Source organism: Pogoniulus pusillus, chromosome 24 (assembly GCF_015220805.1).
Source record: "Pogoniulus pusillus isolate bPogPus1 chromosome 24, bPogPus1.pri, whole genome shotgun sequence".
In the NCBI taxonomy this organism is placed as follows: domain Eukaryota; kingdom Metazoa; phylum Chordata; class Aves; order Piciformes; family Lybiidae; genus Pogoniulus; species Pogoniulus pusillus.
Genome location: NC_087287.1, coordinates 1110743 through 1135574, shown reverse-complemented (window position 1 = coordinate 1135574; position 24832 = coordinate 1110743). Strand labels below are relative to the sequence as shown.

Sequence of the window (24832 nt, the reverse complement as noted above, 5' to 3'; positions counted from 1 at the left end):
GCCCCTGCGCTCCCGCCCCTGTGCTCCCATCCCTGTGCTTCCGCCCCTGCACTCCCACCCCTGCGCTCCCATCCCTGTGCTTCAGCCCCTGCGCTCCCGCCCCTGCGCTCCCATCCCTGTGCTTCGGCCCCTGCACTCCCACCCCTGCGCTCCCATCCCTGTGCTTCAGCCCCTGCGCTCCCGCCCCTGCGCTCCCATCCCTGTGCTTCAGCCCCTGCACTCCCACCCCTGTGCTCCCATCCCTGTGCTTCAGCCCCTGCGCTCTCGCACCCCTGCACTCCCATCCCTGCGCTCCGGCCCCTGCGCCATCTGAAAGCTGTAGAACTCTGTTGCATGCTTCAAGCGCAGCTGGGACTGGTTGGAGTCCTGGTGAATTAGACACATGACCCCCCCCAGGTTCATGCAAATTTGGGCCCAGGTGAAGGTGATTTGTGGGTTGCATGTTTTGAAAATTGCTGGGAGAGTTTCATGTCATAGAATCAGTCAGGGTTGGAAGGGACCACAAAGATCATCTAGTTCCAGCCCCCCTGCCATGCCCAGGGACATCCTACCCTACATCAGGCTGCCCACAACCCCATCCACCCTGGCCTTAAACACCTCCAAGGATGGGGCCTCAACCATGTCCCTGGGCAACCCATTCCAGCCTCTCACCACTCTCATGCTCAACAACTTCCTCCTCACGTCCAGTCAACCTACCCATCTCCAGCTTCACTCCATTCCCCCCAGTCCTGTCACTCCCTGGTATCCTGAAAAGTCCTTCCCCAGCTTTTTTGTAGGCCCCCTTCAGATACTGGAAGGCCACAAGAAGGTCACCTGGAAGCCTCCTCTTCTCCAGACTGAACAGCCACAACTGTTTCAGTCTGTCCTCATAGTAGAGCTGCTGCAGCCTTCTGATTATCCCAGTGGCCCTTCTCTGGACACACTCCAGCACGTCCACATCCTTCTTGTAATGGGGGCTCCAGAACTGGATGCAGTACTCCAGGTGAGGTCTCAGCAGAGTGGAGTAGAGGGGGAGAATCACCTCCCTGGCCCTGCTGGCCACACTTCTCCTGATGCAGCCCAGGCTCTGGTCACTCCATGCATTGCAAACAGTTTCCGGCCTGAAGGACCTGGGGGGGAACAAAAAAAAAACAAAACTCTTTTTGACTCTTTAACACTTTATTGCTTCAAAGTGCAAGTAACTCATAAATGTTTTATTGCAGGCCTTCATTTAGCACATCTGCATGCCGCAACCATTTCAATTAGACAGCAACTCCTGCAAGGCTTTACTGCAGTGATGCTCTCAGGCAGGAAGTGCAGCGAAACCCAGGCTACAAAATTCAGATTCAAGGCTGGAATTTTCTGCAGTCATGAGAGATGTATTTCATTGGTGATGGAAGTTTGAATTTGCCAATTTTAGGTTTAACTCCTCACTTGGGATTCTGGCCAGCCTGGTTAGCAAAGTCTAAGCAGAGTGTTGCTAAGTGGAGACCAGATCATGCCAGCCCGGCTGGCAGGCACCCTGCTCCATCAGTTCTCAGAACCAGGAGGCAATTGGCTCTAAAAGCACTGACCAAAAGTTAAAGAGAAACAAGTGCTTTGTAAAGAATGATTCAAAAGACAGGGTTCAGTGTAAGAGGCTCTGTGGCTTCTTAGCCAGTATTGAAGGAATTAGCTTGGAGGTGAATTTTCAAAGGAAGTGCAGCCTGTCTAAGGCAGCAGGACCAAGCACTCAGCTAAAGCTGAGTCTTAACTTGGAACAACAGAGCTGCCTCGCTTTCAGTTTGCAGCATGACAACCTTTTATCTGCAAACCAATCTTCTTCTTTTTTATCATGGAGAAGATTGTAAACACCTCACCAGATCTGCCCTTGCAACCACTGCTTCCTGCTGATACCAAGCTCTTGGTGTCAGTGCAAGCCAGAGGGGCGGTTCTCGTGTGTGGTGCGTGTCTCTTTGCCATCAGATGACTTCAGTTACTGCTTTGAATCCTGTACTGTGCCCACTCAAAGTGCTTCAATGCATGCAAGGAGAAAAGGCTTGAAAGTTCTGTGCACATCTCCAAAACGGTGTGAGGTGGACTTAAGGTGATATTAAGGAAATCGCCAAGGCTTGGGATTCAGATAAGCAAAAGTATCTGAACTAGTCACTGTGGGGGCTTGAGTCACATTCCCCTAAACATCTACAACGTGTAAGAGGAGTCACAGCCTACAGGTGCCTGGTTCTTCCCAGCAGCCACAAGGGGAACGTGAGCGACCAGCTGCTGTGTAGCTAAATGCCTGCCTACCTTCACTTTAGATGAGGTGACCTCCGTTCCTGGTGCACTCTGTGACGTGAAATCTGGCGAAGGAGAGAGTCAGGACAAACACTTGCTGCAGTAGAGGTCAGTGCTTCCTCCTGTTCTGTTGAAACAGCATCCATCCCCTGGTGCAGAAACACTAAACCGAAGCAGTATGCAAAGAATCAGCATGGGAACGTTAGCAGTACATGACAGGCCTATCAGAGGTACCCTGGGAAGAAATGAGTCACAAGAACAGGGCTGCAACACCAGAACCCCAAAGCGTATTTTTAACAGCCTTTAATCACCACCTTCATACTCACACTTGCTGAAACACTACTTTGCCTTTTGCTTAGGGCCTGGCTTTGTGAAGTGCTGAGCATCCTCATCTCATCTCAGCATCACCACGTTATAGGCTTGTGCCCAGGAGAGATAAAATTGGGCACACTGGTATCGCATGCGTGTGTGTGTGACCGGGAATCAAGGACCGGCCGCCTTTAAATAACCGATGTGAGACGAGAGAAGTGATAACACAGAGCACGAGGGGAGAGCAAAAACCCAGCCCCTCTGCAGGCACTTCAGCAAGAGTGAAGAGTGGTGCCCCTGCAGTGCTGTTCTGAGGAGCCAGTCTGCATTTCCATCCTAGAATCCTGATTCTTGGGGTTGGCATCTCTGTCATTTCAAGTGTTGTCCTGTAGCGCAGTGTGAGAACCCAGTTGCTGAGATGAGATTTCTCTCATGGCCTCCCTCTGCATCACCCAAAACAACATCAGAAGTTACCATTTATAAACTATTTGCCAAAACTCCTATCCTACACGTTTCCCTTTTAAACGGGTGGGTAAGAGAAGATGAAAGAGATAGATAATAAGCAAGTTCAATAATTAAAAGGTTTGCTCACGGTAGAGAGTCCTCATTAAACAATGAGCAACAGAAGTCTCATTCAACAATAAACCCCCTCAAATGCAGGCAATTAGTAATGAATGCTCAAGCAAATGCATCTGTTCCAGGAAAAGGTGCCACAGAAAATGTTAGAGCAGAGATTTACTACCACTGAAGCCAGCAATAGCATTTCCATTGCCTCCAGCTGGAGGAGGACTTGGTTCCTAGGAAGTTCACTTCAAAGATGATTATCTTTATATCAGCCAGTCTAGGAGCGAGGGCTCCGTGGCCTTCCACATGAACGCTAAAGGGAATAAAGTGCTATAAATCCCTGTGCTAGCAATGATAAGGACCCTGGCCCCAGCTGAAATATACAAGAATGAAGTACAGTTATATGAGCTTGAAAATCCTACCAGAATCTCTGAGTAACCACATCTGCTGTCCTAGCACAGGTAAATCTCCCAAGGCTCTTGTTACAACTGTGCCTTAACTAAGCAGTCCCAGGCCTGCTGCAGTGTTTGTTATCACATCGTTCAAATATGATGTCAATTTATTAACTGCAGAAGGTCTCAGACTCTTTGTTTGGGCTGTGTGCAGAACTCACCAACATTATCTTCTAGCAGAGACTGAGCTGTCTAGGAGTGTTCAAATAGTTTTGTTGGACCTGTGAATTTCAATTCATATAAAAACAGCCTTCTAAGGACTTCCTGAAGCTGATAGTGGTTTGGTCTGACAACCAGTCCTTCAGAGCTCTCAGATGGTGAAAGGAGGTGACAAGGTGCTTTTGGTCAGACCTCTCCAGACTCTAGGTAAGCCAAAACTTTGATTCTTCTTCTCCTGTGTGTTTTATTCACAGGCCTTTGTCCCTCGGGATGACCACAGCTGTGTACGGTGCTGAACCGCTTTGGAACCACTGCCGAATCACCTGCTCCGGCTCAAGTAATGACAGAAGGATTCCTTGTTTGTGTTCCCAAGGTTGGGACTCAAATCTCTCTCTCTCCCCAGGCTCCTCTCAAAGCTGTGCAGCACAGCTCCTGCAGACTCTGCACCTCTCCTCCCAGTCTGCCTCTGAGCTCCCTTTCTGCTGCTCAATCCGCTCTGTCTCCTTTCCACAGGCATCCCTGCCCAAAACAAACTCTGCAGGGCTCCCCACCCAGATCTCTGAAATTCCTGAGCAACCTTACATTTGCCTTTGTTTTGGGAGAAACATGTGCTGAGCTGTCTCCTGCAGGGAGAGAAGGGCGGTGGTTAAACCTACCGTTTGCAACAGAGCTTAACCCGACCTGCAGCAAAAGGCTCAGTGAGGATGCGAGCACTTCACACCTCCACGTGCGTGCATCTGCCATCTGTGGAAAGGCATCTGCAGCAGAAATGTTCCTCTCTGACTGAACTTCCAGCTGGACAGGAGCCACAGTCAGGACCGAGGCTCAGACAGATTGGTCATTTGAGAGCTGCCTGTAGGAAACGTTTCATTCTTAGCATTTTGCTTCTGTTTGGAGCAGAGATCCTGGTGGCCTTTGTGGTTTCTAGTTCAGACTTCAGGGAACTAGACAGACCTACAGGCAGCCTCAGCTGTTTTACCCCGTGAACTGAACTGACCTGAGCACCAGTGTGGGAGACACAGAGACCACTCTTGGTGTGAAGTTTGGGCACTCATCACATCACAGAATGGTTTAGGCTGGAAGGGCCTTCAAAGCTCGCTCAGTTCCAACCCCCTGCCATAGGCAGGGACACCTCCCACTAGAACAGGTCGCTCAAGGCCTCATCCAACCTGGTCTCAAAAGATCCTTCAGCTCAATCCCTCTGCCAGAGCAGGATCACCCAGGGCAGGTCACACAGGAACACATCCAGGCAGGTTTTGAATGTCTTCAAGAGAAGAAGACTCCACAACCTCTCTGGGCAGCCTGCTCCAAGGCTCCAGCTCCCTCACAGTGGAAAAGTTTTCCCATCTGCTCCCGTGGCACCTCCTCTGCTCCAGCTTGCCACCAGTGCCCTTGTCCTGTCCTTGGCCATCTCTGAGCAGATCCTGGCTGAGTCCTCCCAACACTCCCCTGCACATCTTTATCAGCAGCAATAAGGGCAGCCCTCAGGCTCCTCTGCTCCCAGCTCCAGCTCCCTCAGCCTAGCCCCACAGGAGATGTTCCACTGCCTGCAGCAGCTTTGTGGCTCTGTGCTGGACTCCTTCAAGCAATTCCCTGAGGTCCTTCTTGAACTGAGGGGCCCAGAACTGGACACAATATTCCAGATGTTGCCCTACCAGGGCAGAGTAGATGGGGAAGAGACCCACTCTGGACCTACTCACCACAGCCCTTCTAATCCATGCCAGTATGCCATTGGCCTTCTTGGCCACAAGAGCACACTGCTGGGTCATAGGCAACCTTCTGTCTACCAGGACCCCCAGGTCCCTTTCCCCAGAGCTGCTCTCCACAGCACAAACCCAATTCTGAGAGATGAAGTAGTTCCATCAAGTAAAGACAACAAAACTAAATGTAGCACATGACCTAATCTTCCTCTTAAACAGGTAAGGCCTTCATATTGAACTGAACACTTGAAGTTAATTCACAACCCTTATTTTAAAGTTAACTAAATCCCACTTAAAAATCCAGAAGATTACTGACAAGGAAAAGAAAGCAAATGTAGTGGTTTTGGTATGGTTCAGTAGAATGTCTGCATGCCACCATCCCAGCCAATTATTGAGGTTAGTGCAGCCAGGGGTGCTTAACTAGCAGAAATTCTGCATAAAGGGCTGGCTCTGTGACAGACCATGCAGAAAGCACAGTAAACAGTGATCCTGTGTACAGGAAGGTTTCATTCCTTCAATTACAGAAGTTTATCAAGCCCAGTAGAGAACCTTGGGCTGGGAAAATGATAAAGTGTTCAGACAGAGGCCATTTTGCTGACAGCATCCCAAGTCATGTTAATCAACTGGGATACTTCAGGGTTTTTTGTTTTACACCGAAGGTGCAGGGGAAAAATAAGAGAGAGTTGCCTTTTTTCCCTCATTATTCGGTGCCCTTCCTTGAAGCTTTCCAAGCCAAAGCCACTTCTCACATCTGGTTGGAACACAGACCTTGAAGACATTGGAGTAATTCAAATCAGATGTAAAATTCTAAGCTCCACTAGACGAAATTCAAGAACAACCTAGTTAGGGAGTTAGGCAGGTCTGCAGTGTGGCACCTCTTTTAACCAGTGCCGGCCTGGGTTGCAGTTTTTCTGCGAATACAGGATTGAAATTAAGAGTGATCAGCTGCATTCATTATTCCAGTGCCCAGTGCAGCAAGTTAGCAGCTCGCTGACACTTTCCAGCTATAACAGTATGAATGATTTCTTGTCCCTCTGCTCTAGGTGAAGTCCAGGGCAGCACGGTCTGGATTAGCTGATGGTTGCAACGGCAAGGGTTGGAGATCACTACAGTCAGTAAGTTTTTCCTCCTCACGGCCAGTTCTGCTGCTCCTATTGACGGCTGTGACATTGCAGCAGTGCTGCCTACAGCCCTGCGGTATTTGCTCATTTCCATTAACTAAGTCACAACTACTCAGCATTTAAATTATTTCCAATAAATGTCCAATTAATGCCTGTTATCTGCATCTAATTTCCATTGATTCCAAAAAGCCACCGTTAAGCTTAATTGCAGCCATGAGAGAACCAGTCCGCCATGGGCGGCGCTGGGTCTCTGGTAGCACCAGTGGGCAGCTCCAGGAGGGATTTCCCCTGCTGTGGGGCAGCAGGGAGCAGCGCTGCAGAGTGTGCTGCAAATCAATGGCTGCAAACGCAAGCAGCTGCAGCTGGAGTTGAGCAGAGACCAGGATTTGCCTCACCAGCATATGCATCCTTTTCTCAGGCACCATTTCAGTTGGCCAGAAAATAGAGGTTTCCTTGAAATTAGCATGTGGAAGTGGAAGTGAGCTACAGCAGACCAGCTTCTGCCTTGTTCCACTGCAGTCAGAAATATCAGCGCCAAGAGAAGAATCACTCACACTTGTTTGATTCTTTTTCTGTGCCTAATCGTACTTTTGTCCATACAAATGCTCTGGCTGACCAAGAAAAAAGCCCCAAACCCTCACCTGTAGCAGCGCTTCAGATATTTTTGGCCACTCTAGGCTCTCAGCAACACTCATTGAGGCTGAATCACCATTTCAGTACAGTGTTAGGTATTCACAGACAAGCCAGTTAGGTCTACACTCTCAGAAACTGCCAGTTCTTGACACCCAGACGTTTGCCTAAGAGTGATGATCTTGACTGGCGTTCCTTCAGAAGCCAAAGACAAAAGAGGCAGCTTGCTGAAAATTAAATGCCATTTTCAGTTCTGCATTGCAAAAGGTTTTTCCCTATTTTCCATAGTACTTCCAGTCGAGATCTAAACAAAACATTTTGCTTTCATTCAAACAAATCACTCACCTGACCAACGATGACTTCACTCACGCTCGCTCTCTGTAAGAGCTTTCTGGACTGTTTTCTTTCTTTGATTGGGAGTGGCAATAAAACTCAACCATAAGGCATTCCCCGAGAAGGGAGAATCTGGATCTCACTGGGCTTTGGCTATTCTTTTCATTACCTTCGTTTTCTGAAGATGTTCAAAGCCTTCTCCAGACAGACCCCCCAAGCTAGTCCTGTACAATGGTTTCCACACATCCCAGATTGTAGCAGGGTCCAACCTCACGCAGGACACAGCTCTTCCCGGAGCTTTATTACAGCCTCTTGCTCGTTATCTGCATTCACACAGCGAATGTAACACGTGTTAATCAGCTACCTCTGGCGCTGCAGAGGCAGAAACTGCCACTGGCCCAAGCCTCCCAAAATTTGAAGCCAGACAGGTAGCTATTGGCCTGTCTGCACTGGCCACTGCACTCAAGGGCAGGTCCAGCGCTGCTCCGGCCTAAAGCTGATCATTGCTACCAAATCTCAAGGCGACAAAGTCTTGGGTAATTGTTACAGACTTCGCATCTGAAAGAAAAGTGACACCTCTAAGAATTTTGTTGATGTTGAGGGTTATAGGCTCCAGGTTAAGAGCCAGAGATGAGCCTCTCAGGTAACCCTGACATGCAAAGCTGCATAACAAGGAGCCGAAGCAGCACCCTGTAGGAGACTGATGCTGTCAGAGGTGACAGAAAGAACTGAACAAAGGAAACCATTTGCAGTGCACAAAAAGAAGGAATTTTTTTTGATCTTAGAGAAGTTATCTCCTGAAACCTTATCTATTAACTATTTACACAGACACAGACCTCAGTGGTGCTAGATATTATCTGCACTTCCTTTTGATTGCTTCCCTTTCATGCCAGCATCACCTCTGCCTGGTCGGGTCTCAGCAAGGCTCCTGTAAAGCAGCCTCCAGCACTCTAACACAGCAGGCAGGGGCAGGATGGTTCCCGGGCCATCAGCCTTGACACCTCGTCTCTAATCTCCCAGGTATTCCTGAACACATTCAGTAGGAGGTCTGAGAGACACAGTGCCATAGAGGACAGTCGTCAGGGAAGGGGTTCGGCAGTTCACCCCAGCAGCTCTCAGAAGGAACACAGACACTTCGCAGCAGTGGCATTTGCCCCAAGCACAGGCCAAAACGGGGCTATTACTGTTTTAGCCATGCAGGCAACACAGGAGCTGCAGAGACAGAACTGGATACACATCCAGGTTGCTAGGTTGGGGTTCTTTTGCCTAATCCAAACAAAAACAAAGCTCTGCCATGCTGAGAGTGGATCATGTAAGGAACAGAGACAGCACGCGGTGGTTTGCCCATCCTGAGCACAAAGGGAGCCTGCTACACGCAGACATCCACAGGTGGCTGTTCCTGACTCCGGGTTTAATGATGTAGCTTCTACTTTAGCCCATTTCCCCCAGCAGTTTAACTCTGAAATCACAGCCTATGACCACTGTTTTGTTATACAGCACCAGGTAAGGTCATAAATGCTTTTCTCTTCATTTCTATTCCGAGTTTCTCAGCTCCTCTGGATATTAAGTTTGCCCCTATTAAAAATAATGTAATTTTTTTTGCTCTGTACCCTCCAGAGTCTGACTGTTGGTTAAAAAGTCTGCAAGTTTTCCAGGGTCTGCAGCCTGGAGGCAAAGCCTGAGGATTAAATACTGAGAGTGGCTTATGAATGGTTGCTAGCCCTTGCAGTGCCACAGCTGACACTGTTTCCCTTTCACACTCAAATTGCCCAGCCCCTGGGCAGGTGCTCTGGGGAGATAAGCAGCAGTGTGAAAAGTTTGGGAAGTTACTAGGTGGTGCAATAGAATTTGAAAGCTATTCTGCTGCTGAGGTTTGTAACACACTGAGTAGAACTCAACTAGTCAAGCACTGTGTTCCCTGCATGCCTTCCAGCACTTCCCAGTGGCATTCCAGACAGCTCCAGGTTACCATAACTAGACATGTGCCAGCTACATGCAGACTGCACTCAGCCCTGGACAATAAACTCAGCTGACAGTGACCTGGAGGATTCCTTTCCCCGGTGGCTTCTTCCAGCAAGGGAAGAACTTCCAACTTGTGAGGAACTTAGGAAGTTCTTCACAGAGAGAGTGATTGGCATTGGAATGGGCTGCCCAGGGAGGTGGTGGAGTCATTGTCCCTAGAGACTGGATGGGGCACTTAGTGCCATGGTCTAGTTGATTGGATAGGGCTGGGTGATAGGTTGGACTGGGTGATCTTGGAGGTCTCTTCCAACCTGGTTGATTATCTGATTCTATGTTGTACATGTGGTATCTCACCACTGAGCTTTCTCAAGCCTCAGGACTCAAAAATTTGGATACTGTAAAGCTGGGAAAAAACATGTATGTGATGTTTAAGTACCTTGAGAACTAGGTATTAGATGAGCAAAAGCTTTCAAGATTTAGTTTTAAAAAAATAATACTTGAATTTGACTTCTGCACCAATTTAGATCCCTAAATCTATTTTCCAAGCCAGCCCTTAGTGACTAAGGCATCTAAATGAGTAGCAGAGATTAAAATAACCACCTTTGATAATTCTCTAAATTCCTAAATTAAAAGCACTTCTCTGAGCTACATAAATGGTTTGCCTGTTTCACAGAGACCAGAAAATCAGGACCAAAGTCCAAGAAAACAACAAAAAAAGAGACCTATCAAAACATCAGCTGCAGCAGAAGGTCCCAGCTGTCTCGAATGCCACTAAACCACAATGATTATTGCTAGCATAAATAAAGCAAAATCTTAATCCAACTTTATCAAGGAGCTGCTAAGCAGCTTTCTCTGCCTTTGCAGTAGTTCTATGAGATGGGACATTTTCTTAAAGCAGGGAGGAGGGCAGCCCATTAGTGACCACCTTCTTTGTACTGTAAAACCCTCCCAACGCATCTAACAAACAACTGAACTTGGTCAATTCATATAAAGCAGGGAAGAAAGCTGTCAAACACAGGTCTCAATTATGTCCTTGCTAAGTGCCTTGACTTGTAGTGGGTTGTTTCATTGGCCAATGGTACTTCTTTGCAATCACTACAAACGATAACAGTTGTGAGAGCTTTAGGGTTGCTAAACCAAAGGAATGGCTGGAATTTGAAAAGAAAGTCTTTGCAGCCTCCATACTCAGCCCAGTCTGACATTCTGTACTTTAAAAGCTATCTTTAAACAACTAAATAGGTGACAAAGGACCCCAGACTCTGGCAAGGCAAAGAAAAATGAAGCCTGGCAATGCCAGCCCACTGCACTTCTGCCGCACTCCACCACTGTGGTGAAGGGTTTGGGTTGCTTGATTGGAAGACTCGTGGCTCCCTTCATTCCAGTAACAAAAATGCCAACAGCATTTCTAAATTAAACCCAGCATCTCATCCCTTCTATTTAGGGCAGCTTTTCCTCTGCCCCACCACATCTCCAAGCACAATGCCAGTTCTCTCACACCATCTGTGTAAACTTCCCTCCACTGTTTCCCAAAGTGCCTTTTCCCCACTGCTAAGATCCTCTGCTCAAGGAGAAAATGTTGGAGATGTGTTCAGTGAGTGCTGTTTTAACTAGACAGGTAAAATTCATCACACAAAGTTCCCTTCTCTTTTCTTTCTCATTTCTTCCCATTAGGTTACCCTCCAAAATGTTTTCTGTGAATCCTAATTCTATCTCTCTGCAATACACCATGGGGAGGGCAAGAAGAGCACTGAATTGTGGTACTGCAATTCCTTGGCATTCCAAAAGATTCATTATTAATGACTAAAGGAAAATATTTGTAAGGACACCAACAAAATGCCTGCAGCAAGACATGGCACAGGGAAACCTGAGCTACCTGCTCAGAGCTACAGAGCAGGACTGTTTGGGTCCAGCAGTGTCTTGCCTGCATACAGATATGGCCCTGCTTGAGCAGGGAGGTCATTCAAAATGACCCACATAAGTCCCTTCCAGCCTCATCCTGTGAGAAATGCCAAAGTTGGACTATTTATTTAAAAAGGCCAAAGAGCTTCATGGGATGGGCTAAGAGCCATCAGTGGGGCTCTCTGAAATGAGAGGATGTGCCACTGGCAGGTCTAAAAATTATGCTCAGGTAGTGACAGATGAGATACACAGGTACCAGAGCGATGGGCGTGCCAGGGCCCAAGTGAAGTGATGGAAAAAGGAGAAGATCCAATAGCTCTGTCACCACTTGTCCAATATAGAATCATCCCCCTGGGCTCCCATGTCAGCTCTTTCCCCCAATACAAGCTGCCTGGTAGATTGACTAGTGAAGTGCCTGGGAGGCTGGGGGAAGAGCTAAGAGTGCAGGATCTCGGGAGCCTCTCTGCAGAACACAATCTCCTCACCTTATTAACAAGTGTATTGCACTCCTCTCTGTTTCTGTTTGAATTACAAAGTAGCTTACGGAGGAAAGTATCTGTAACGATTGTACTGCAGACTAGTTGCTCCTGAATACAAACAGAACAATGAAGTTGTGTTCATAAACTCACTGCTAGCACTATAAATAATTACAGAATCATGTGAAAAATAAATGCATGCAATAACCAAAAGTATGAACCCACCACTACTAAACAGCGCTTCGTAACTGCGGCTCGGCATTATTACCGCCTCACCAACACAGCCACATCCGACTCCATAAACCCCTCTGCTCTACAAATTACATGAACTGGCTAATTAAGAAAGCCTCTGTTTAGTCCACAAAGTGAAACCACCAGCACTGGAGCAAGAGCACAAACCCACGTTCTAGCAAATGGTAACACTTCCATTCCCCGGTGTGCAGGATCCATACCTCTGTGCTCGCTATCCCTCTGGAGCTCTGGGAATGCAGCAGCTGGGCAGCTGCCCTGCTCCCCGTGGCAGCCCCAGCTGCTCTGCCAGCAGCTTCAGGTCTCCATTAGGAAATCTTCAGGGCTGGGACTTTGGCTTCTTACCAATTTGCAAGATCTTCACTGCTGGCAGTAAATAAAAAGTTACAACAAACAGTAGTAAGCCTTGGTGAGAACATTCAAGCTGTGGCACAGGTGTGCAGGTCTGGCACTAGAACCTGCCTGGTGAGGCTTGTTACAGAGAGGGGCTGGGACAGCAGCGCTGTGCACGACAGCTCTTGCACATCTCCTGTGCGCAGCAAGGGGTGGGACCCTGGTGCAGCGGCAGCGGTGCCTGTCCCTGCAGGTCTGCCACTGGAGCAGACAACCAGAAATAGAGGCCTGACCCACAAAGACCCCATGCCCCTCTCCACTACACAGAGAAAGGAGGCAAAGAGCAGGAAACCATTCAAAATCCAGGGGGGGCTGATAGAGTCCACAGCTCCTCCTCCTGCTCCCCACTTTTGCAAGGTGATGTGTGCACCTCAGTGAGGTTCCAGCAGTGCTCACACATCCCTACGGCCAGGCAGCTGGGCCTGAAACACTCTTGTGGGAGAGGGAGAGATTACATTGCTCTTCCCTACTGCTCTTCCAAGCCTTCCACCATTTTTCTTTTGTCAGTCTCTTGTCTTTTCTACCCCAACTGTCCCAGATTTTAGTTCATGAACATACCTTGCAGTCAGCAGTAGACTGGGTGCCTGAGGATTACCATCAGCTGCCCCTTCCTTTGGGCAGCATCGTCACTCCCACTGCTGCAGCTGAAGACAGAGCCTTGCCATGGATCCTTGTTTCCCTACCACGTGCCAAGAGATATCTGCTGTATCTCCTAAAACATGTTGGCTGCTCAACCTCCACGTTGCAGCAGCTCTATAAATAGGGCAAAACACACCTAGGTTAAGTTATGTAAGAGAATGATGTCTGAGTGTTTTACTCTGAACAGCATCTCCAGAAAGCTGCTGTTGCTTTGCTGGCTGCATTCTACTTGTAACATTTCAGCCCTTGCCAAGAAGCTTTTCTGCACTGCATGCAGATGGCCAGGTGTCATTATCAGTCCTCCCACACGCCCGAGTCGGCAGCAGTCCTGCTCCTGGCAAAAGTCAGTCTTCTCTCATTTCTCTGCCCATGGCCATCTTTGTATTGTTTTTTAATTAACCCACGGTTAGCTGAAGCTCCTGCCAGGCATCAATGATTTCCTTTCAACTCTTGTTAAAGATTTTTCATTTCCCTAAACTTGCAGCATGTTGCTTAGGCCTTGCTAACAGCACACTTTGCTCTCATTATCAAATCAGTGAGGAATGGACTCAATGAAGCAAGAAACGTAAACCAGCCCCGAGGAGCTTCAGGCTCAAAGCTCTATCAGCTGCATACAAAACCATGGTCTTTGGCCACCTTGAGCTCCTCTCTCTGTGTAAGGCACCTTAGCTCTGCTTCAGGACATGAGCGAGTTGCCCTGAGTCACACCAGTTAAATGTTTGGCACTGCAGGCTGCCTACTGCCTAGCTGAGGGAACATCTGCCTTTGAAGCTGCCCCTCACAGAGGACTTACTGGAGTTTTCTGTCATTAGCTATTTCTAAATGCACATTTTTTGCACCTTTTTACTTCGCCAAGCAGTATACTGAAGGCTGCACTGAGCTCTTCAGGGCACGCTCGCATTAAGGAGCTCACTTTGTGCCTCTCTGTGCTTAGCATCTCTTAGCACCACCATTTACTAACGATCTCACGGTCACTGATCTGAATGTAAAAGCCACTGGCAAAGAGAAAACATCCTTTAAAATCCCAAGATTTCCTAATGGTGTCTGTTTAAATGACAGAAAAGGGAGCTATGAACTTCCTGCTTCTCAAGCGGTGCTTAGTGAATGAAGGCAAACGCAAGCTCCGCGTTTTCAGCAGTGACCACCAGGACCTGCGAGCGGCACAGCCCAGCGCCGGGCCCAGGCGCAGCACCCTTTATGGCTTAGGCTTATGCTCGCCATACACATGGATTACATTAAACCTCTTCCTTCTGCTTTTCTCCAGTTACCCTTCTGTGAATTTGGGGCTAAACTTTCAGAAAATTGCAGACAGAGTTGCTCCAATTCTGCAAGTAATCAATTAGTTATTGATGCACACCACTACTGTGACTGCTATGCAAATCTCCAGGCAGCTCTTGCCATTTTTCAATCATTTAGCCCTTTGTCATTTATACATCCACTGTTGTTCCAAACTCCCAAGTTCATGGAAATTTAACTCATTTGAAACATATGTGGAGATCCCTATGAAGTGCCCAAAAGCCTCACAAAGAGAAAGGATAACCTCGGTGTAAGGCAGGAGAGCACGAAATCTGGTTTCCATTCGGAGTTCTGCCACACATTTCCTGTGTAACCTTGGGCAAGTCATGAACTGTAACCTATCCCAGTGCTGCTGACCTACATGTGAAGCAGACAGAGCCATCTGACTTTGCAGGGCTGTTGAGATGCTTGGTTTGTTAGTGCACATGACAAACACGGAAATGACGACGAGGAAGGTGCTAGAGACACATAAGCTACCAGCAGTGGTACTAAGTCACAGTAACAAGCACCGTGGATGATCTGTACTCAGTCAGAAAACAGTGAGCAAAGAGGCGAAGTGGCCACTGAGAACTGAGCAAAGACAACAACAGATTCAAGCAGGGAGATGAAAGAGAGCCACCCAGTACCAGCGAGCACGAGGAGGCACGCGAGTCAGTAACCTTTGCGCTACAATTGTTAGCCTCCTGCCTGGGCTTCTCCTTTCACAAAGGACCATGTTTGAGAAAGACCGAACTGGTTAATACAGCACTGACCACTCCACAGTCTGCCTGACCAGCATCATCTAGTCTTCATTAATTAGGATAATCCTGACAGTGATAGCCATGCCAGGTATTGGCCAAAAGCTGGCAGAGAACATTGCATTACCCAAGCGATCAACAGAGCTGCAGCCAGCTATGGGGAAACCTGCCCTCTTTGTTTCCTTGCACGGCAGAACTGGCAAGTCAGATTCATTGCTGTGGCTGTTTTCATCTTTTTGGATAAACCATTTAGATGTTGCTTTAAAAAATGTCTGGGGTATGGCCTCGTGGGAGCCCTACACATTCTGGCATATTCCAAAAGAACGCACCCCCTTTAAAGACGACCCAGTTTAGTAGCTGCTCTAGATAGGGCACTTACACTGACCTCATTGGAGGACACAGCAGACTGACTGTAGTATCTGTCCCAACTTCATGACTTAATACAGCAAAATGTTCAGTACCCCCAGGTACAACTGGGATAAACTCTTACATCTTAGGCCCCATCTAGCAAATTTCTATTTTGATTATCAAACCTTTCCCAGTGAGAAATGAAGCAAAGCTTTTGAAAACCTATCAAAGATTGCATCTCTGCCTCTGCAAAACAATGTGAGGAGTCTTTATTTCACAGGTGGTAGTTCTTGGACAGCAGAGCTAAACAGAATGAATGAAGAAAATCGTGGTACATTAAACTTAAGGCTTCCTGAGCTTCACACAAATGCTCAAAAATGCACCTTGACACACACACCTCTAAAAGTGATTGTCACCCTGGGGGCAGCAGAGCCTCCTGCTTCACTGCAGCCACCTTCAGTGCTGCTCTGCTCCTTCCAGCCAGGGCCCTGTGTGGAACAGCCACACTGCCTGCTGTTCACTGGCTGCGAGGGATGGCTGTGCTGAGGCACTGCCAGCTGCTGCAGCATGTCAGCCTGCAGAGCCCTCTGGAACTCGGCCTTCTTTGAACTGCAGCAGAGCTTTTGGAAAAAAGATATCACCTCGATTTAAAATGTTCCAGTGGGGGGAAAATACACTATCAACACTGGGAAATTAGTGCAATGGCTAATTAAGCTCAATTAAAAATCTATGGCAATCAGAAGGGAGCTTCACAGGGGTCCTTATCAGCTGCAGAAAAGGAGCCCAGAGGTGCTGTTCTCGTATGTGACCTGTACCTGAGTGATGTCATGCTTTGTTTTAATCACCAAGTGCAATACAAAAACACAGCCACTCTAAACCCTGGCCAGCAGAATGATTAGAAGAGTAACTACTGCCTTCCAGATCTTGTCAAGTGTTTACTAAACCTATTAGCCATAACCTGAAAAATGGAGATAACAGGTCTGTGCTGTGGGAGTTGTTCCACCACACTTGAGCTGGTCTTTAGCTGAGCCAGAGTCAATGGAAAAACACAGGCATTTCTGCAACGTGATTCACTTGGTCTTAGGCATGCACCTACCTTACACTTAAGATGAATCATATTTGTAGTATGTGTGTCAGTTAAGAAAATGTGGGCCATGGCCCCAAGTCTGAACAACCAAGAAAATGCCAGATAGAACAGCTCTACCTGATGGAAAATGATCTGCAGGAAGACATGTTGGAGGGAGTCAGTCTTCAGCTCAGATCCATGGTGCTTCCCTGCCATCGCTGGTCACAGTGGTGCTGTAGAGAAATCACAGAGTCACTCAATGTCAGGGGTTGGAAAGGACCCCTGGAGATCACCCAGTCCAACCTCCCTGCCAGAGAAGGGTCACCCAGGGCAGGTCACATCCAGGCAGGTTTTGAAAGTCTTTTGTGTCACCACTAGTGAAGTGCTGACTCTTGAAAGGAGCAGCTTTGCCCAGCAGAAGCCAAGATCCCAGTTCATTCCTGGAGCTGCAGCAGCCCTCATGGTTGAATCTAAAACTAATGAAGTCCACGTGCTCTGTGACGTGAACCAGAGCACAGCAAGGAGAACAGCAGGGAGACTCACCTCAGAAACAAGCTCCAGGCCTGTGCTACAGTGCTGGTGTAGAGACAGCCCAAGCGCTGTTCCTCTGTGACAATGAGCTATGTGGATTTGTGCACAATACTTGAGGCCAGGTCACTACGAGCAGTCATTATCCTCTCCATCCTAGTTCACAAGCCGCTAGAGACATTCAGTGGTATGCTTCTCAGAGCCAAAGCAAGCAGTCTGCTGCTTTTCCTATCTTGGGCTACGTGGTCACTGGCTGCTGTCAAAGTTAGCCAGCAAGTTTGAAACTGCAGCGCTCACTTGCCATGGATGAAGTGCCTGGGGAGCCAACCACCCCGTGCCTGCTAGTGAGCTGTCTGCCTGGGGTTCAAATTATGCTTTAGACACTGCCTTCTGAGCAAGCATTTAATTGTCTGTGTTTCACTCTACCTTGAATCCCTGATGGAGCCTACAGATTGGCTTGGTTGAAACCAGATGCTCATCAAATCAAGGCACTGCAGGCTTTTTCACACAAATTCTCTGCTTCGGCACAGCACAAACACCTACCTCCCTCTCTGCGTGGGCTTCTCTAACTCTACAGGCTAGAAAAGCATATGTCACTTTACAGGTTGATCTTGAGTAGCACTAATGGGACTAAGAGTTCCTTTAACTGCTAGTTCCTTACAGGTCTATCTTTCATCCTTTGATTTCTAAGTGTTGTGCTCATCTGCAGGCTCTACAGAGTTAACAATAACAATGCAGCGTTACACAGGTGGAAACTTAAAACAAGAGGTCAGATGAGAAACACAGCTTTCATCAGTGTCTGGGGTCATCGCTGGAATGCAGAGCTCATTCCATTTGTAGAAGACTCAGTAATTGTAGGAGGAATATTGTCTACCCCCTTCTCAGCTCTCCAAAGAAATTACCTAATAGTTTCCAATTGAGATGGCTTTTAAAACAATTTGGGTTTGATTCAGTCATCATCTCAGAATAAGGAAAAGTATTTTACTCCTAAATTGTAATTGTCATTAGCTGTCTAATGCCAGCTGAAATTCACACCCATCCCTCAACTAACATGTGCTTCTTAAATTATCCTTCCCTTTGATATAGATCTAATAACATAAATAGTTGAAAATAATGATCTGCTGCACTTCTAACCTATGATCCAAAAAGTTCCCTAAGAAACTGGATTTAATTTCCAGAGAGGGAAGCTGAGGCAAAGGGAGCTCGAGGGCTTTGCCTGGAATCATACAGCAAGCCAGCAATTGACCTGGGAATAAGATCCAGGTGTGCAGTCTAATGTGCAGATGCCAACCTCTAACCAGCACTACCATGCCGGTTCCTCCTCCCTACAGCCAGACCTAGTTTCTAGCAGTGTGGGGAAGGTTCCAAAGCAGATTTTCTGCTGAATTTTAAATTGCTGCATTATCTTGGATTTATGGGTGAGAAAATGCTTGTTAACCCTGTCAGCTCCTGTCGTAGAAAGGATACACTGATAAATCTCAGCGGTGTCAAACAGAAACGTAGAATCAACCAGGTTGGGAGAGAGCTCCAAGCTCATCCAGCCCAACCTAGCACCCAGCCCTGGCCAGTCAATCAGCCCATGGCACTAAGTGCCCCAGCCAGGCTTTGCTTCAACACCTCCAGGGATGGTGACTCCACCACCTCCCTGGGCAGCCCATTCCAATGCAAATCACTCTCTCTGGCAACAACTTAATACCTGGCCACTGAAAGGATGAAAATGTGGGTTAAAATCGGGGGGGAGGGGGGAAAAGAAGCACAAGGGGGAAAAAAACCCAAACAACCTTGAGCTATTTATATGTCAAATACAACACAGGGAGATTTTCTTCCCAGGTTCTCGGATAAGGCTTTGAAAGTGCTCCTTGTGACTGAAGAGTGGCCTTTTGGTGCACACATGCACAAGCAGCATTCAGGGTACTGGCCTGACCTAAGCAGGGAGGGGCTGCTCCGTTTAAGGAGAGCAAGGCCCGGCTACAAAGAAGTGATAATGGAGATGCCAGTGACGACAGGGAAGCATGGAGAAGCCACAGAGATGCTTTCCTTTGTCTTCAGACAAGGACCAGGATTCTTTTGCATGCAGGAAGAAACAACTGCTGGGTGCTTGAAGAAAATTCACTTGAGTATCAGATGGTGCGAACTAAGATTCCTTTTGTTCATACAGAAGGAAAATACACCCGTGGGAGTCCTCACACACATCGACCTCAGCTTGTTGGGTTTTTCTAAACAGAGCTAGGCAAGAGCTTTCTCTGCTTCCTCCCACAAACCTCCCGGGGAACTTGCTGCAGAACCCAACTGTTAAGTGGTTGCCTTTTCCATTCCATCTCAAATGCATCTACATTTTTCTCCTCCCCAGTCTTTGTTTTCCTTTTTAATTCCCCTCAGGTCTAGCTGCATCACTTTGACCTCTCTGTGAGGCCTGGGTAAATCCTGAAGATGCTGGGCCACAATTCTTAAGAAGGAAACTTCAAGTTCTTTCCGCTTCACTTCCCCTTCACATGTCTGAGGCAGTTAACGTTGCTGCCCCATAGTCTGCGTGGCAGGAGCTGTGTGCTAGCTGTGGCACCTATTGTCTGCATTTTTCCTCTCGTTAGTCTTCTTGACCTTTTATTGTCTTACTCCTGCAGTGTCAGGTCAGACTTAGTGTAGGTCTCCCTTCTGTAAGGACCCCTTTCCTTTCGTGGATCACTAAGCAGGACAATTGCTCTATCCATCTTTTCAGGGTCTATTGTCGAGCCCCCCCCTGAGCTGAGAAAGGTTTGATTCACTGGGAAACCATTTTGGTCAAAGGGAAACCTGACTATGTGTCCTTTTAGGAACTCTGTCTTAATCACTGACTTTTTTATCTGGGATATGAAGAGGATTCAGGAGATCAAAAGGTTTGGGAGTACATGGGTTTGACCACATTTTTCCTGGAAATAATGGGAAACCTCCACTGAAAAATGAGCTCTGTTACAATGGGCAAACAAGAAGGAAAGCCACATAGTGTTCCCAGAGCATTCTGAATCATCAGACCTTCAATAGCTTCCATAGAGAAGGGAAAAAGTAAACAGAAAATGTAAATGGAATGTAATAATTGATGGACCCGAAGAGGCAGACTCATTGCATTTGCGCATAATTGCGCCTTTAGGGGCAAAAAAGAAATGGACAGAGCAGATGGAGAAGGCTGAAGGCTGCCAGCTGAGTTTGGCTGAGCAGGCACCAGAGATGTGCATGGCCACTCACACTTAGCAGTTCTCCTCACCCTGGCAGGTGATGATACACTCAGTGGTTCCAGGTACTTGCCAAGACTGAGAAACGTTGCAGAGGCCTTGCTGGAGCAGCACAGTGGAACTGTGATGGCTTTGGAGGCCCTGACTTTGTCTCTAGCTGTGATCATTTCTTCAGTCACCTTCCTGATAATGCATTGAAGACCTTCTTCCTGCACAGAAACTGAGTTCATCGTCCACAGTTGCAAGGCCTCAAATAAGGGAATCTCAAAACGTCAGCTGCCTGTGCCTCCACGGAAGCTAACGAGCAGCAACTACTCCAGCTCAGGAGATACCTCAAAACAACAGTGTAGGTGCTTCCTTAGGTGCACAACTTCCCAAGTGATTGGTTCAGGAACTCAACAAAAGGCAGGAAGAATGAAAATGCTCTCTTTCCTGCAATCCAGCTAGAACCCTTTTGCCTACTGGCATACCAAAATGCTTTACGAAATGAACATTCCACTCTTCCTTTAACTGGCCATTACCTTTGCACAGAGTCAGCTCAAGCCTGTTCAAAATACAAGGCTGAATATTGCTGGGTAAGGATAAAAGAGGAAAGGGACTCTTCCACTGCTCCTGGGAAGGGAGGCAAGCAAAGGGAGCAGCTTGGATAGAAAGTCTTGGAGAGCTGGACTAGTCTTCCTGCTATCAAGAAGATGAAAGGAAACAAATATGTAAGCAGAAGCCAGTGCCTGAACTGCTCCCCCTGACCTAGGCAGAGTCAAGTGGGAGTCAGGCTGGTTTGCCTTTCCTAGGTATTATCTGTGCTTTTCCTTGTTTTTACACTTGAAATATGCATACTTAAGGACTCTGCTTTGAAAAGCATCCCAGACTAGGCAAAAGGTTGTACTTACAGTATAGTGCATGCTAAGATCCTTACCTGAATCAAAGAGTCGACTGGTCAGAGTGAGTCTCTACGCACTGAGTTTGGATGAGGAGCTACAGCTGGCTTCAAACAAGGTCAGACTTCAGATTAAACATTTCTTCTCTAACTAGAAAGAAAGAAAGCAAGCCTTTTAAAATCTGGAGAACTCCAGCCTTGGAGAGGAAAAAGTGACACCATCTGCCCTGGTGTCTCAGGCAGAGAAGTGTGGAGCCAAATGAGATGGGAAGCATTCTTGTTTTCTGCAGTGACATTCCGGAACTTGCCATTTCTTGGTCAGAACAAGATGCAATCCTTGTGATATCTACACTAAGTATGGACCAGGAGAATTCTTTTTCACTTACTGAAGGCATAAAAAAAAAAATTTATGGTACCTTCTGTGCCACCTTAATTTGCACACCCCCCTGACCCCATCTGGTTTCCCAGTGTCAACCCATCACCTAATGTCAGCAGCGTCACTTTCTGCCAACATTACCAGGCAGAAGTGTCCAGGATATTAAGTCTGCTTGCATTTACATATAAGAGGAAAGGGAAAAGTGATCCAAGCATTTCCTGCACTGTAAAAATATCTGGATATTCTGTCAGTTGAATTGTGGCTGCCTCAGTGACACAGCTCTGCTCCACAGAGTCATTAGTCCTGATCCTTAATGACACTAAGTATTGATTTTCTATTAATGAGTCCCAAACACGAGAGGAAAAAGAAGCAATCAGTGAATGAAACACAAGGATACCTGCAGACCTGGTGGAAGCAGGTATCTGTGGTTTCAAGTTCCCAAAGGCAGAGAGCAAACACTATGGGATATGTTTCAGCCATAGCAGGGAAACCCTCCGAGTAAAGGAATTGCAGTCCAAGTACTTAAGAAGCTTGCTTAGAAGACTGTTCAGTTTTCTGTACTCTTGAAGCTTGATAAAGAGAGCTGAGTAAGGATCTAAATACCTCAGATACTATGTTACTGACATTAAGCCTACTGACAGAGGTTTCCTTCCAGATTCTTCTAGCTGTTTGCCACCCATTGAGCATCACTTGGGTGAGCCACCACCCTTCTTTAGTGTGAGAGCAGCAAGTTGCCCTAGGTACCCTGACAGTTCAACCTGCCAGTTAACTTTGGCAGAATTCATTATGGGCCTCAGGAGAAATTCATTCCCCTGATACAGAATTAGACAGAGAATTTAACTTAGCATAGCCAACTTGTGCCAGACAGTCTGGAAGTTCTCACACTGCATTCTCTGTTAGCAGACTGGTAGAGGCAGGACCTCCAACAAAGTAAGGGCAAAAGGAGGAGGATCACCTCCTCCATTAGCACATCTGGATCAGGAAGGGGATGATTTACTATCTCACCCCAAACTCCCATTGAACTGAACAATCCCATTCTTCACAAAGGCCCAGTGGCTCTGCTGCATATCTAACTGGAGTGGTACCGTGGTCACTCGCGTAGTGAAGATGTAGGAACGCAGATGTGACTGAGCTAATTGCTTCCAGAGAGCAAGAAACAGAAAGAAGCTATAAACATGTATGCAATATTTGAAAATCATTTCCCCCTCCCCAGATAATCCTGTCTGCAGAGTGGCCAATGCCAGGTGGAATACAAATGATTCACTATTCTTTCTTGCAAGCATGCACAGTCTTTTGTTAAACCTCTTCTCCATCTGTGGGTTCATGCTAAGGACTTCCTCAGCAAAAACACTGCCTACAGGTGGGCTGTGTATTCTGGGCAACTAGCTGTGCTTGGCAACTAACTGCTGACGTACTCAGCCATGCACTTTTCTAGTCCTGAGCAAGCAGAGAGTTACATTAACTCTTCTTTTGTAACAGCTGAACCAGTAGCTGGTTAAAGTCAAAGGCAAGATTCCCATTAACTCCAGTGGTCTATGAATCAAGCTTTTGATATATATAGAAGGCCCCTGAAAACAGATTTCTTTTTTGTAATGTATTGTCTCATTTGTTGAATAGCATGGCTTACTGCCCAGTGTTATGGCCCTTCACAATGACTATTCTTCCCACCCATTCTCCCTTCTCCTCCTTCCATTAATCAGTGATGGGTTGAATTCAAATGTTTTGGAAGTTCTGTCTGGTTTTGATGTGATGCTACATAAAAATATCTACAAAGTAGTTATTAGGGTGCTTGGTGTGGCTGCATTTGTCCTGGGGAAACCTCCCCCTCCTCCCTGAGAGCAGCAGCACATTTTGTGGGAAGGTTGGCAGCTCTACAAGGTCTTCTTTGAGGCGGGCTCCACTCCCTCTGCCCCAGTGGTACATCCATCATTTTTGCTTTTCCTTTCCAAAATGCTTTTTGCAAAAGTCACTTCCTTGTTTCACATTACTCCATGCTTTGTGAATTCAGACTGAAACATGCTGTGCACCAGATCCTAATCTGGTGTAAATCAGGATCATCCTGCTGCTCTCAGTGGAGCTACAACATTTTGTGTCCACGGAGGATGTCGCCCGTGATCTTCCTACACAAAAAAGGGCAGCCTTGGTGGAGGGGAAGAGAGTTCACGTGCTTGTGCCTGGGGGAGATGCTAGCAGGAACAGCACATGGACAACCCCACCTAAACAAACTTCATAGGCATTAACATCTCTGTTCTGCCTTGTGAGATAATTCTGGATGACTTACTCTTTTTCTTCTGCTAACCTTCCTGTTGTCCATTCCTGGATGTTAGAAACTGGTGAAGAGGCAAACAGGAGCAGGCTGCTGCCTGGATGCAAGAGCTTGGTCAGCACCCTAAGCTAACCCTATAGAAATGCATCCCTCGCACTCCCATTTCCTTATACAAGCCACCACCCCAAGAACCTCAGAGTTTATTCAAGGCTGTATTTGGTTGGATTCACAGCATTTGTCCCTTGCTGGCCAAGAGTGACAGAAGGGAATTCAAGATGCTGCTTTTAAGGTGGTGACACTGCCTTTAATTCAGCACAAGTGATTATATATGTCTGACTGTCAGATCACTGTATGGAGCTCTTGTGGCTGGGGACTTGTTTTATCAAAGAATTTTGCTGAACCTCTTCCAAACCAGAACTCTCATGGGTACAATTATATTGTATTTTCATTACAAGCTTTATTTTTAAGGCCAAAAACATAGGAAATGATTATGGGAATGTGCATTCTACACAACACCACTGCGTGCTGGCAGGAAGAGGAGCTTGTAACAAACCAAATGCCCTCATTAAGGCACAGGTACAAGATGCATCCCCAGCACCCATAAAATTGTGTTATGCAGTACTTGCATGGCCAAGAAGGTGCTTCCAAAATATCTTTTAAAGTGACCCTGCAAAAAGGTTTTGGCTCTTCTTTAACAGGTTTGATTGGTGCAGATATGGCTCTGTGCAAAACCTGGTTTAGAGGTTCCCTTTGTCCTTGGACAACTATTTTGCTTGGTTTGCCCTAAACTTGTACACTGGGAGTATGTCCTTAGTTTAAGTTCACTGTCTTCTGCCTAATTCCAGTCTGAATAGGTGCCACAGAGTCCAACATTTTAAGAGATCTGCAACAGAATATTCAAAATTGTATCCAATGGCAAGGCCTGGCCGGGAGGCAGAAGCTCTGAGTGAGCTGTCATCACCATCATGCCCACAGTCCATATTCATTCAGAGC

General features: G+C 47.1%; 1 protein-coding gene and 2 long non-coding RNA genes across 3 annotated transcripts in view; 1 reads left to right on the top strand and 2 right to left on the bottom strand.

Annotated features, from left to right (window-relative positions):
- Positions 1 to 4460, top strand: part of LOC135185876 (uncharacterized) — a 223689-nt gene extending 219229 nt beyond the window's left edge. The window contains exons 11-12 of the mRNA XM_064163035.1: positions 3992 to 4110; positions 4251 to 4460. Of these exons, the coding sequence (XP_064019105.1) occupies positions 3992 to 4110; positions 4251 to 4300 (169 nt within the window). The 3' untranslated portion in view covers positions 4301 to 4460. The remainder of the gene's footprint in view (positions 1 to 3991; positions 4111 to 4250) is intronic.
- Positions 260 to 12463, bottom strand: LOC135185878 (uncharacterized). The gene is made up of 3 exons (XR_010306671.1): positions 12311 to 12463; positions 2266 to 2416; positions 260 to 1109 (listed from the first exon to the last, which is right to left on the bottom strand). It is a non-coding gene; the product is annotated as an uncharacterized LOC135185878 (long non-coding RNA).
- A 601-nt stretch (positions 12464 to 13064) lies between these two features.
- LOC135185879 (uncharacterized) lies at positions 13065 to 21343 on the bottom strand. The gene is made up of 3 exons (XR_010306672.1): positions 21237 to 21343; positions 16725 to 16819; positions 13065 to 13253 (listed from the first exon to the last, which is right to left on the bottom strand). It is a non-coding gene; the product is annotated as an uncharacterized LOC135185879 (long non-coding RNA).
- Between the last annotated feature and the right edge of the window lie 3489 nt (positions 21344 to 24832).